Below are 13,695 nucleotides of genomic sequence, written 5' to 3'. Positions count from 1 at the left end.
AATAACTATTAAACTAATAATCGAGACATTCAACTCTCTTTCTACAAACATTTATTCTCCACACAGACGGCTCATTTTTCACAAAGCGAAGGAGTACTGTTTTTCTTCTCACTTACTCACTTCCAACTCTTCATATTAAGAATTTCCAGATAACAAATAAATTCTTGTAGAATGCTTTGTTCCTTGAAAGTATTTCACCCAATTTATTACCACATAGCCAAAAAACATTATTTGAATAAATTAAGAATGATTTAATTATTAAACTAAAGAGTGACCTAACAATGAATTTAGGTTGTATCAGAAAAGATGGGCTCAGACACTAATGTATGTTAATGAATGGTTATAGTAAAGTCACAACTCTTCAAGTCCTGATTTCTGCATATATGAAAACTATCAATTTCATAAGTGTCATGTGAGCAAATTCAACATTAATATTTATTCTTTGTCTTCAGAGATGAAGTGACATATATAATGGCCCATATTTAAGAAAAGCAAAAGATGTCCACTTAACAAAGATCAGTATCACATTTTTAAAATTTAACTCAAGTACATACCATTTTTCCCTGAAAATAAGACCTATCTGGACAATCAGCTCTAATGTGTCTTTTGGAGCAAAAATCAATACAGACCCGGTATTATATTTATTATATTAATATTAATTATATTATATTAATTTTTTCCTCCAAAAGATGTATTCTTAGAGCTGACTGTCTGGCTAGGTCTTATTTTCAGGAAAACACGGTCTTCTATTTGTAAGCTTCATTCTGATAAGCTCACTAGATTCAGTTATATTTAGTAATTTGCTTGGAATATATAACAATGATCTGTGAGCAAGGAACAGATTGAAAGCTGAAGGAATTCAGGAATATAAATGCCAGTGTTTCTCATTACCACCTGTTCCACTGTATCTAAGACTACCACTCAGATTCTGCTGCCTCACTGATCTTTTTACCTTCTCTACTGCTACTTAGTCCAGTGAACACTTCCATGAGGTCTCTTCCTAATCTCTCCTTTCAGAGTATTCAAGTTGTTTCACTTCCCTACCCATTTCTTTGACCATGTACCACAGTGAAAGTTCTGCATGCAAATACAGGTATAACAACAACAAATTCTACAAAAACATATATTTTCCTGAGAAAACGCAATGTGAATGATTATTAAAAAATTTTCTTTTGCTCAAATAAGCGATGCACTATTACAATCAACCACAATTCAAGACAGAATAACTATATTTAACTCTACACATAAACTAGCATGGTACCCTAAGTAAACAAAAAAGATAAAATTTCATTCCTTCCTATTTTCACACCAGCCATTAACATATTATTTTCAAACAGTCAAGCATTGAAATTAACAAATGTCAATGTGCAAAAGGACAGGAAGAACGTAGGAAAGACACTTCAAGAAAGTACATTGCTAGCCACTATTCTGTCCACTAGTATAAGTAACATTCCATCTTAAGCAAAAAACCCCCAAATACTAAACTATCTACAATTCAAAAATACACTATAATCTACCACATACCAATCAAAATAAATACTGAGCCTTTATGTTCAACATATTTTTTTAAAATTGTCCCTAAGAATGGAGAGTAGTTTTCCTTCTTAACACTTCCAAACAATTCCTCCATTAAGTTTTTCCATCTCAATATTCAACTAAGCTTTTGTTTTCAAACTATGAATGTCCAAAAGTGGCAGAATGTATAAAAAATTATGGGAAAATAATATAAGATTTTTAAAAAAATGTGTAACATAAGCATATGTAAGTCAGATATAGATATCAACACAGATCCAAAGTACTTTTTACTTTTATAAGCAATATAAATTGTCATAATGTGAATTCTATTTGAACGTATCAGTAAAAATCTATGATTAAGTTTTAATATCCCCATTGTTAGATTTTTAACTACATTAGCTACCTTAATTGACCTCCATTTAACTGACCTGCCTTAACTAACACTTTTTTTACCCCTTTATTAAATATGCAATGATATGCTGATCACTCTCAACCAGTATGCTATTTTTAGTATATTCTGGCACTTCTGATCTCACTAGTTGAGTTATATGTTGGTTGTTTCCAAACCTGTTTATGCCAGTTTACGTGTTGCACTCCTTACATAACTTAATTAAATATTATGTAAGTGTATGGACTACAAGTGCAAATAGAGATTTGTTTCTACATAAACTACGGTGATTACTCAATAAAAGTGAGTCATTCTTTCAAAAGGTATTACATTAGATAAAGGTAAGATATCTGTAAAATAAGAGGAAAAATCATAAAGAGCCAGCAAGAATCTATATTTAGGGTTTTTCAAAAGTATCTTTAAACTTTTATTCTCCCTGTAGAGAAATCAAAACTGGAAATTGCAAATCATGCATTATGGATATAGTTTACACAAGAACAACTTCTCTCAACGTTATATTCAAAGAGATAGTGTTCACTCTACATCAAAAAGTTGTTGGCATTTCATTAACAATTGTCACCCCAATAAATTAAAAAATAAAAATTAAAAAAAAAGAGTTGTTGGCAAGTAAACATAGGTTTATATATTTTAAGTTAGAATTTTTAAATGCTATGTTTTTTTAAAAATTTTCCTGCTTTAATCGTTTCAACAACCTACCAAAGTAACTGTCCCAATCTCAATAGATATGAAGCCTTCCAACATCTTTCTTTCTGAAGGCATTAAGTGCTTGCTATACCAAGTAGATAATTACATGTCATTATTAATAGTATGCAGTAATAAACACTCTAAAATAGCTTTATGGAAGAAAAGTATTAGACTGTATGCTCCACAAGGGCAATAATATTTATCTACTTTGTTCACAGATGTATGCCAAGCACTTAGAACAGTTCCCAGTGTGTAGTTGATGCTCATTTATTTATTTATATATTATTTGTTGAATGAGAACAAAACTTACCGTGATGACAGCCTTGCTAAGACAGATGGATCCTCTGCAGCCATACTCTGTCTCATCTTCAGATTTATAGTAACTCAGAGTATTATTTTTCAAAACTACCCAACGGTCCTGCCACCCATGAATGTAGTTTGTCCACTGGGGGAAAGAGGGGAGAAGAAAACAAACAAAAAAAGTCAGTATTTTAGAAATCCAAATTTTCTGAAATAGCAATGAATCTAACTTTAAAAGCAAAATGTGAAAAGTTCAAATGTAATTATAAACAGTAAAAATGACTATAAAAAGGGGAAAGTTGATGTTTTCTAGATTGTATGATTTTCAGTAATTCTTACAAAATTATATATACATAAATTTATATATACAAATATATATAATAAATAAAAATAGATATAAATAAAATATAAAACTTTCTTCTAACATTTGAGGAGTACAACAGAAATAGATTTCATTTGAAAAATTCTTTGTTTCTGCATAGCACAGGAAATCAACAAAACAAAAAGACAACCTGGTAGAGCAATGGTAATGTCTAAATCTGGTAATATTCAGGTAATGTCTAAATCTGGTTTTAACATTGCATTTACCAGGAAATAAATTCAGGGCATGTGTTAAAAAAAAAAAAAAAAAAAGACAACCCACCAAATGGTAAAAGGTATTTGCAAATGATACCTTCAACAAAAGGTTAATATCAAAAAAAATATAAAGAACTCCTAGAACTCAATACCAAAAACAACTCGATTAAATAATGGGCAGAGGATCTGAACATTTTCCAAGGAAGACATACAGATGACCAACAGGCATATGAAAAGATGGCCACATCATTGTAAGGGAAATGCAAATCAAAACCACAATGAGATACTACCTCACACCTGTTAGAACGGCTATTATCAAAAAGACAAGAAATAACAAGTGCTGGAAAGTTTGTAGAGAAAGGGAACCCTCATACACTGTTGGTGGGAATGTAAATTGGAACCACCATTATGGAAAACAGAATGGAGGCTCCTCAAAAAATTAAGAGTGGAATTACCATATGATCCTGCAATTCCTTTTCTGGGTATTTATCGGAAGAATAACATTAATTTGAAAAGATATATGTACCCATATGTTCATTGCAGTATTATTTGCATAGCTATAATAGTGAAACAACCTAAGTATCCACTGATGGATGAATAGATAAAGATGTGGTGTATACACACACGAAATCTTGCTTTTTGCAACAACATGGATGGATCTTGAGTGTATTACGCTAAGTGAAATAAGTCAGACAGAAAAAGACAAAATCACATGATTCACTAATATGTGTAATATAAAACAAAAAAGTAACAAATGAACTGACAAAACAAACTGAACTAACAAAACAAACAAAAACAAACTCATAGATTTCAGAATGGTGGTTACCAGAGGGGAAGGAAGGTGCAGGGAGAGAGAAATGGGTCAAGGGGATCCAAATATATGGTAATGAACAGAATTTATTTATACTTTTAATGGTGAGCATGCACTAGAGTATGCAGACACTGAATTATAATGTTGTACACCTGTAATTTATGTTATAAACTAATGTTACCTCAATAAAAAAATTAATTTAAAAAATTATTCTTTGTTCTTTGTGTGCTTTCATCCTCTCCTCCTCACCATCTTAAATTGTTTTGGTCCTTGCCATAATTAACATATTCAATAGAAATGTTAAGTTTGGTTATAGGCTCTCATTCTCCTACAACAAGTAATGCATGAAACCTTCTAAATCAACAGAAGTATGAAGCCTATCATGGCCAAAACTGTACTTCTGCTGTTAAGTTATTCCTATAGGAAGATTTCTGATGTTCGTAACTACATCAAAGTAAAAATACTAGATCATTAATCTTTAGTAAGTCTGTGTCAACTTTCTTTTTTCCTCACAGAACTCAGTATTTCATATTTAAAATAGTTATTTTTCAAGTTTCCCTGAGATCCATTTTTTAAACCCCAAAGTAATAGTACAAATATGAAACTGGTTTTCAAAAACATACTTGGATTATCTGTTTCTAGTTCATATAAACGGTTTCTGTGTTGCTAAAGTCTTGCTGCACACTGATCACAATCAATAAACTTGCAACAGCAGAAATCCATCCTCTATGGAATTCTTGATTTTGCATATTTTTATGCTCTAGAGGTTTTAAGTATAGACAATTCCAAAACTATCTGCCAAAAACTAATTCAAAATGGATTGTTAAAAACACACATAGTGCACTGGCTCAGGCTCTTTACCCACTGAGAAATCTTCACTTTCCTGTTCCCTAATTCAGCATATTTGAGATGGTTCAGGTCTTAAATCTAAGCCCCATCTTTACAACTCCCTCCCTGAGAGCTCAGCCTGCTGGCAATTTAACTCATTCTTTCCTACGGACTCCCTAATCACCATTTTCTTATTTCTAACTCCCTGCAACTTACCACCACTTAGGCTCCAACTTGAAATAATGATGCTACATACAAAATTGAATTTACCTTCTCCTGTCAGGTGCACTTACTCCCTATGTTCCTATTTCCTTGACTTCTGGACTATTAGTTGAAGACTATTTCCTTGACTTCTGCAGTCATTCAGACACAAACCTGGCTAAGGGTTTGTGTATTGTATGAACAGAGTAGGGAATACAAAATCAGAGACTCAACTGCTTTACTAGTTGTGTGAGGAGTTTTGACAAGCTATTTAACTTTTGTGAGCTTCAGTTCCTTTGCTGGTTATTTGAATGGCTGAATAAAATCATGAAGATGCCTACTATATTCATAGGAGATACTCAATAACTGATGGTTCCTTCTCAATCTTTAGAGCCCATCACCTGCTCCTATTCATCTTTCCTTCATATTAAACCTTTACATTTGCCTCCCCTCTCTATTTTCAATTAATCCAATCAAATTATTAGGTTCCTGGATTTCTAAGAAGGCTCGATAATCTTACCTCTAGTATCTTCTGCTTTTTATTTCATAACTTACATAATCTTATTTTTTTAGTAAGCATGTTTGCTTACTTATCTTACATATTAATCTCATTGAAACTTCAGCTCCAAAACTTACATGAACAACTCCCCATTACCTATAAATTGTTTAGCTTGGCATACCTTATTCCCACCTCACTTTCAATTATTGCCCCTCAGAAGGCTAGTAACTGGGACTATAGTCAAGTTACTTACCCCGTTTCTCTGTTAAACTCTACCTCAGACTTGTTAAGATTAAGTGAACAGTCTTAGAACACTGCCAGGCACATAGTACTTTCTAAGTTGGAGGCAGAGTTCCACATAGCTAATGAAGCTTAACCTTCAGCTGAGTACTCACTAGAATAGACAGACTCCTTCCAAAGTGACAGAAGAGGTCCCAGCAATCTGCATCCACAATTTTATATTATTTCCTTACACAAGACCCAATATATTATGTAAGTTTCAGCACACATTACTCAGTAAACGTTAAACTATTATACATAGAAGGCAGATTTTTGCCTTTCTCTATCCTTGTAAGTTCCTTCATTCTTCCCACTTAACAGAGAGACAAGGCAATATGCTAGACACTGCAAGAGAACCCAAGATTTCTGCTCCCATCAGTTCAGCAAGCTATATTTTCAAAAGAAAAAAAACCACCTACCTTTTAAAATAAGACTGAGAAGTTACAAATAAAATGCTACGGGAATTCAGGGAAGGACAGCTGGAATGGTTGGTGAAATAAGAAAAGGCTTCATGGAAAGAACAGTACTTGAGTTGGACTCTAAAGATGGACAGAATTTTAGCCAACAGTTAGGTGTGTGGAGAAATAAAAGATATGGCAAACCTCAAACGATGAGAATTCAGAAGAAGCTGGATGTGATTTATTTCACTCAGGCTTTAGTTGCTCTCAAGTCTTAGTAAGGCATGAAGCTTTTCCCAACCATGGTTAATCCCGACATTTGTTAGAGTAAACTAGAATTATTGTCTATCCAGTGTTCCTGAAACCTACGTGCTTAAGAATAAATTCCATAGAAAAGATGTTTCATAAGTATTTTCATGTATTTTATATTACCATATAGGAAAAAATAAACAACTTTGGACTGGTTTAAGAAACAAATCAAATTGGTAGTGGGACTTACCTAGATTACTCAACAGAAGGAAAAAAAAAAGATGCTGAGTTCTAATTTGTGCTTAAATTACCAAATGAATACAAAGGGCTCAAAATATGTATTACTTTAAATTTTAAAACATGTATTAAACATAAAATACTCTTGATTAAAAAGTTTCCAGAAAACATTACATGTAACCATAAATTACACTGCTCTGCATAAGGTGAATACTCAGAGCACTAGTGATTCTTTCCACCAGTTACAACAATCCCCAAAAAGTGTCAATAGGTCAAAAGCACAGTTGTTTTGTAAAATACTTAACACTACCACAATACTAAATCTGAAAGTCTGCTTCTCATCTAATGAGAAAAGTGATGAAACTACCAGAACCACTGAAAAGTAAAGAACCCATTTCATAACTATTCCATCTGAAAATGTATATTTATTACACAATGTGATCAATACAGATTCCTAAATTACAAGATACATTTAAAGAAAGCCTGGATTTAAAGAAAGCCTGGAGAGCTTCCGTTCACTGAAAACCTTTCACTGAAATTCCAATAATGATCACAGTATTAACACACACTGTAATTGTTCTACTATGTAAATAAGGGTTAACACTTATAAGCCTTAGTTCTGACATACTCATGCCCTTCTTAGGCCCCTTCTCATCAGCCTTTTGTAGACAATATAAAAACCTAACATAAAACAATTCCAAGATGTCCAAACGCTTAAGCCAAGTATGTATACTGGAAGCAGGGTGATTTCTTAATAGCCAGGAGCTGCACATGACCTAGTATCTCATGACCAGCTTGTTGAGAGGCTGGCCCCACCTCCCCCTTCTGCAGGTTAATTGCTAGCTCCATCCATTTCTAAAAGTTTAACAGTAAGGGAGAAAGAAGTGGAGGGAAAAAAAAGGCAAGATGCATCTTCTCATAGCAACACTATAAGGAAAAAAAACAAACACAAACAAAACCGCCAAACCCCCCTGCACTAGCAAAAGATCACCCATCTTCCCTCTTAAAAAGGGCCTCATCTATTTTAACTAATTAGCCTTAAAGTCCTACAAATGACTGCTTTGCTAAAATTTTGAAAAAGGGGTTTTATAAAATACCGGAGAGGTAACGTCATTTCCTTACGCTGGCCCTCTGACTGCAAGAATATTTTATTATTAAGTATTGCTCTTCTTTCCGAACTAAAGGTCAGTCTCCATTCTGATATGCTCCAAGTTACTATGACAATTTTGTACCTATCACATGGCCGATTCAATAGCTCTTTTCTGAACGGGGGTAAAGGGTGAGGGGAGAAGTACAAAAGATCTCATTGAGCCCTCTCCCTACACCTAACCTGGCTGGCATGGTTCACCCCCTCAGCTTTCAGCACCAAGTCTCCTTGCTCCGGCTGCTGTCTAAACAGCCGCGTCCCCGGAATCCCCCAACCCTATTCTGCTCGGCACACCCGGACTAACCTCGTTTGAGAGCATCGATTTGCATCGTTCCCATACCCAGTGTTTCGGATGCCGCTGTTGCCCAACCTGGATTCCTATGCCCGGGACAGCTGCCGCCCTCAGTTCCAAGTCCTGGTGCGCATCCCGCTCCCAAACTGGATCTGGGGTTGGAACACGCTTCCCCGGTCCTCAGCGGCTGCCGACCCCAGGGCAGGCAGAGAGGACAGTTCGCCTTCCCCGCCTTCCCCATTCCCACCCGTGGCCCCGGCACTCCAGCGGCAGCGCTCAGCGACGCACGCCGGCCCTCTCCGCAGCCGCCGCCCGGGACAGTCCGTGCCTCCCGCCCAGCCCCACCCCAAGCCTCGGCGGCGCGCCTCGCGGCAGGTGAGTCTGGGCAGGGGGCCTCTGGCCCCGCGGGTTGCACACCTTGCTAAGGACCCCGCAGCGCTCCACAGGCGGCCCAGACTCCGTCTCCGGATCCTCCTCCGAGCCCGACGAGTTCCAGCTCTGGTTGTCCGACATGGAGGCGCGACAGACGAGCAGGAGACCGGCCCCCGCTCCCTGAGCTGCGCCGGAGGAGGCGTCCAGTCCCCGGAGTGAAACGTCGGAGGATGGCAACGGGAAGAGTGCGCGCTCCGGCACCGGGGGGTGCGGGAGAAGGTACGAAGTCCGCCCCACGCGCCGCCGCCGCCGCCGCGCCTGACACCGAGCGGACCCGGGAAGGAAGACGAGCGGCGAAGGAAGCCTGCCCTTCCAGCCGTCAGCCGCCGCCGCTGCCGTGACTGCTGCGCTGCGACCGGCGCCGCCACCCGAACTCACCTCCCTTGATGCCAATCTCAAACAGAAAAGGAAGGGGGAGGAAAAAGGGAAGAGAAAATCTAGCTGCAGAGACCCGGGTCCACTCACACCTCCGCTACCGCCGCCATCTTCCTGCCTGGCCCACTATTTACCCTCCCCTCCCCTCTGCCCTCATCTACGTCTTCCCATTCTCCCCCAGGTCCCCGCCCCGTCCCCCCCGCCAACGTCTGACGCAGCACGCCGAAGGCTTGGGGTCCCTCCCGCACCTTACCTTCGGCCCTCCGGGGTGACGCAGGGCAGAGAAGTAGGAGGAGCGGAGACAGGAGTAGTGCTGGGGACGCTGCTGTGCTGCATTCTGGGAAGGACGCGGCTCCGCGTGGTCTCCTGGGAGTTGTAGTCGCGATCCCGAAGCCACTGGTGAGTGTTTCGCGCCGGGAAGGCTCGTCGCCTTGGGGACGATCAAGCGATGGGTGGGCTTCGTTTGACAGTTGCGTGACCGGTTCCCTCGGCCGCGCTTCTCTCTCTGCCTGGCGTGTTTGTGACGAACCCGCCCGGCTTGCGCGGACGGACCTGAGATAGCTCTCTGCTGAGGATGCCGGGCCTGCCTTCCATGGCGGCTTCCCGAAAGCCCGGGAGCATCTTGCCGCTGCTTATCTGGGCGGGGAGTACTGGGTGCTTTCGTCTCCACGCCGGGCCAGAGGGTTGCGACCTCTCTAGTGACAAGGGGGTTTCTTTCCGCTAACTACCTCTGCAAATGTTGAAGATCTTTCATCTCGCTCATTAGAAATTAGACTTCACGACGTTTCCCTCTTTGGAAGGAAGAATTTTCGGTTCCTTCTCACCAGAGCAAGCGCTTCGCGTTGTTAATGTCCAGTTTTATTTTTTGTGGAAGATGTCAGAGACTCAATCACGTTTGAAGTTTTTAAAGTAAAATAGAGTGTGACATGATAGCCTGGAGTTTTCTCTTGGTTGTAAATGAGTATCTTCCTGACACCCAGGTTAACCATCTCTACCGACCTACCTCTCTATGAAAGATAGAAAAGTTATAAGCTTTTTTCTCTGAGAATGACCAAAGTGCAGGAGTCTTGTTGAATACTAAGGGATGAGGTCATAGGCTAGCTTTGTTTTAAGACCAGAATTAGTGGAAAGACCAAAAGAAGATCTAACAGATCTTATCTAGTCTTTTTGCAGACATTGTAAGGATGACTTCTAGATCTTTAACTTTGTAGCTAGCTTAAGGTCTTTCCTCTGTTTGTTGCTTTTACAGTCTTGTCAATTTCTTAATAATTGCCAACAGTAAAATTCGTTATTAAAACAGAAAAAAAATACTTACTGCAGAGACGAGAAGATAGGAGTGAAATTTTGAGTTTCCTGGAAAAGGCACAGTGGCCAGAAATAAGTCTGATAGGGACAGAGGCGATCTCACTGGGATCTTCAGGGGAAAAAAAGGAATGATAGGTCGTATCTCTGAGAAGTTCCTCTCTTCCATTCCAAGATTGACACTTATAGATGCAGAATCTGTTGTAAATAGATTACAAATTGTTTTTCATTGTGAAATCAAGTGCTAATTGAAAGCCATTAAGATGAATAAAATCTTGAGATAAAGCTTTTGAAAACACTTTGTCAACGTGTTAATGAAAACATAATCCCAAGGTTGTCATTCAAAAGAGAAAAAAGAAAAAACCCACGTAGTGCATTTTTTCCTCTTTATGGAATTACTGAATTATTTCTTTAGAATGTTGAATACCATAGCAATTAAGGTTTTTAAGTTGTAGGTGTTAAAATGTCATTAGTCCTGAGCAAATGATTGTGAATTGTTGAAGAATTCACAAGGAGAGAATAGTATATGTTTATCTTTAAATTGAACTTTCTATTGTATTTTATACATTTCTAAGTTGTGTGTGGCTGTAACCTCCCGCACTTAGATCACAACTACTAGCTCCTAGATCATTAAGGTGTCCGCTTACTCCGTAGGAAATTGTTTCATTGTATTTAATATTAATATGAGAGAAATTGCCTTTTAAAAAAAGATATTTTTGCCACAATCTTCCTCTAAGCTTGTAAGACTATTTAAATTGTTTTTTAATTTTACAAATATTTTTGTGTACTGATTACAATACCACATTAGAGGCTGGAATTCACTTCATTACTGTTGACGTGAAGAAACTGCAATACAAGAATAAAATACATGCACTTTCTCTTTATTTTATAGTGAGAGTGATGACTTCTGAGTTTTCTGTCTTACTTAGAGCCTTCTCCAACCCTCTTACAAATGTTCTATATTTTCTCACTTGGTAGTTTTTGTTTGTATGTTGGTTTTTTACTTTTAGAACATGAATCCACCTGGGATTTATTTTTGTATATGGAATGAGGTAGGAATTTAATTGTTTTTTACGGACAGCGACTTGGTCCAACACTTTAGTGAATAGTCTATTCTTACCATTATGTTTATGTGATATGCAAAATCTCCATATATATAGGTCTATTTCTGGACTCCATTCTTTTTTGTTGTTCTATTTGTCTATACTTACTATGCTAATACCACACTGATTTAATTATTTAACTTTATACAATTTCCATATATATAGTACCAAAATTCTCCTGATATTCTTTTTCATTTGGATATTTTTGTGTATCTTCTCTTCCAGATGAATTTTAGAACAGCTTGTCAAATTGCATGGAAAACTCTATGGGGATTTGGATTGAGAATGCACTTAATTTATGAAGAAAATGACATCTTTACTATATTAAGTCTTAGCTTTGGTCAGGCACTTTATATACCCGATCGGTCTTATTCCTTACAAACCATATAAAACCATATAAAGTGAATGTTGTTGGCCTCATGTTACAGAATTTGAAACTGAAGCTCAGGGAAACTAACTTACCCAGTGTCATATAGTTTCTAAGTGGCAGGGTTAAGATTTGAACACAGATCTATATGATTTTGAAGATCATACCCTTTTCTTTGCTTCTGAATACTTCTAAAAGAGGGAAGAATTGTATAAATAAAGAATATGAACTGTAGATAAGTATATCACAGCAATTATACTCTTAATTCCGCTAATGATTTTGAACATCATTCTTTTGTCCTGCCCTTGCATCTATGCTGTCTTATTTAACCCCAATGTACAATGTATTATCTCTATTCTATTTCTAATATTTCACATGAAGAAAATGAACCACAGAGAAAGTAAATAACTTTCCAAAGGTCATTCATTCAGTTAGCAAAGAGCATTGTTGCATTTTGAGCCCAAATATCCTGATTCCTGTGTTCATTCTCATCCCACTAGAGTTTTTCAATTCCTCTTTTGTCTCCCTTCTTCCACCTCACCTCATTCTCTCACCTTTTATCGCCACGAAACACCGATCTCAAAGCCTTCATCCTTGCCCTCCACTCCCACTGCCAAGACACGGCAGCCAAAAACCCAGAGATGTTGGAACTGAGAATGTTTGTAGTTTTACTGATCAGCAGGTAGAGGAATGAACGGGAATATTTACTCTTGATGCTAGAACTTGATGCTAGGGCTGGCCAGGATGTCCCAAGTGAAAACTAAAATCATTCTGTAATTTTTAAAGATGATCCTATAAAGAGCCTTTATTAGTCAGCTCAGGCTGCCATAACAAAATATGAATACCACAGACTGGATGGTTCTGTTCCCTCCCTCCTCCTCTTATAAGGACACCAATCCTGTTGGATTAGGGCCTCACCTTTACGACCTCATTTAGCCTTAATTACCTCTTTATAGAAGCTATCTCCAAATGCAGTCGCATTGGAAGTTAGGGCTTCATGATGAATTTTAGTCCCTAACAGAGGTTACAGGTTCTATATTTCCACAGCATTTATTATGTTGATGATGCATTTTGAGTTAAATAGTCCTTTTTTTAGCTAATCTGGGAATTTAATTGGTCTCTATACTGCTGTTCCAAACTGAGATATAACCAGTTAAAAATTGGGGATTTACATAAGAAACGTGATTTTTAGAACCTTAGAGACACTAATCTATGAAACAGAGGTAATAATCTGTGAATAGCAACAGTCTTAAAACTAGAGGACAAATAACAAAATACGGCATGTGAATAACACAGCTGATATTTTTTCACTCTGTTTTAATGTCTTTAATAATTATCTAGGTGGTAAAATTATGGACCACTTGAATTTTCTTTTTATACTGTTGTTTTTTTAATGAAGACAAAATGTATATAGGTGTGAGTATATGGGTGTATGTGTATATGTATAACTTTTATGCTAGAAGAAAAGGTAATTATAAGTGATATAAATTAGTTAAGGATTTGTTAATATCTCTACAATCAGAGTCTTCTAAATTAATTTCCACCATATACTTGTTGATGTCCCTGTTTTTCCACACATTTTCCACTTCACCATCAAGAGAATTGATGATTGCAACATTTCTTAAGAATGCCCCATCTTTGTCTTATGAGTTTTCCCCCCAAACTGCTGATACCTCTTCTTTATGTTTGAT

The 13,695-nt window shown here is 37.5% G+C and overlaps 2 protein-coding genes across 5 annotated transcripts in view; one reads left to right on the top strand and one right to left on the bottom strand.

Moving 5' to 3' along the window:
* Positions 1-9,516, bottom strand: part of CERT1 (ceramide transporter 1) — a 94,676-nt gene extending 85,160 nt beyond the window's left edge. The window contains exons 1-3 of one of the 2 annotated variants that reach the window (XM_081053211.1): positions 9,486-9,516; positions 8,843-9,251; positions 2,919-3,053 (exon numbers count right to left, since the gene is read on the bottom strand). In XM_081053211.1, coding sequence (XP_080909337.1) covers positions 2,919-3,053; positions 8,843-8,938 — 231 coding nt within the window. In that variant the 5' untranslated portion in view covers positions 8,939-9,251; positions 9,486-9,516. Of the gene's footprint in view, positions 1-2,918; positions 3,054-8,842; positions 9,400-9,485 lie in introns of those variants that run through there. The other variant, XM_081053210.1, reaches the window with a different exon arrangement.
* POLK (DNA polymerase kappa) overlaps positions 9,513-13,695 on the top strand; it is a 63,606-nt gene continuing 59,423 nt past the window's right edge. For all 3 annotated transcript variants that reach the window (XM_081053207.1, XM_081053205.1, XM_081053208.1), the window contains exon 1: positions 9,513-9,631. The gene's annotated coding sequence lies outside the window, so the exon portion shown is untranslated. The remainder of the gene's footprint in view (positions 9,632-13,695) is intronic.

The sequence above is a fragment of the Rhinolophus hipposideros genome (genome assembly GCF_964194185.1).
Source record: "Rhinolophus hipposideros genome assembly, chromosome: 7".
NCBI classification, from domain to species: Eukaryota; Metazoa; Chordata; class Mammalia; order Chiroptera; family Rhinolophidae; genus Rhinolophus; species Rhinolophus hipposideros.
The sequence above is the reverse complement of the archived record's forward strand: the minus strand, read 5'-3'. Positions and strand labels throughout refer to the sequence as shown.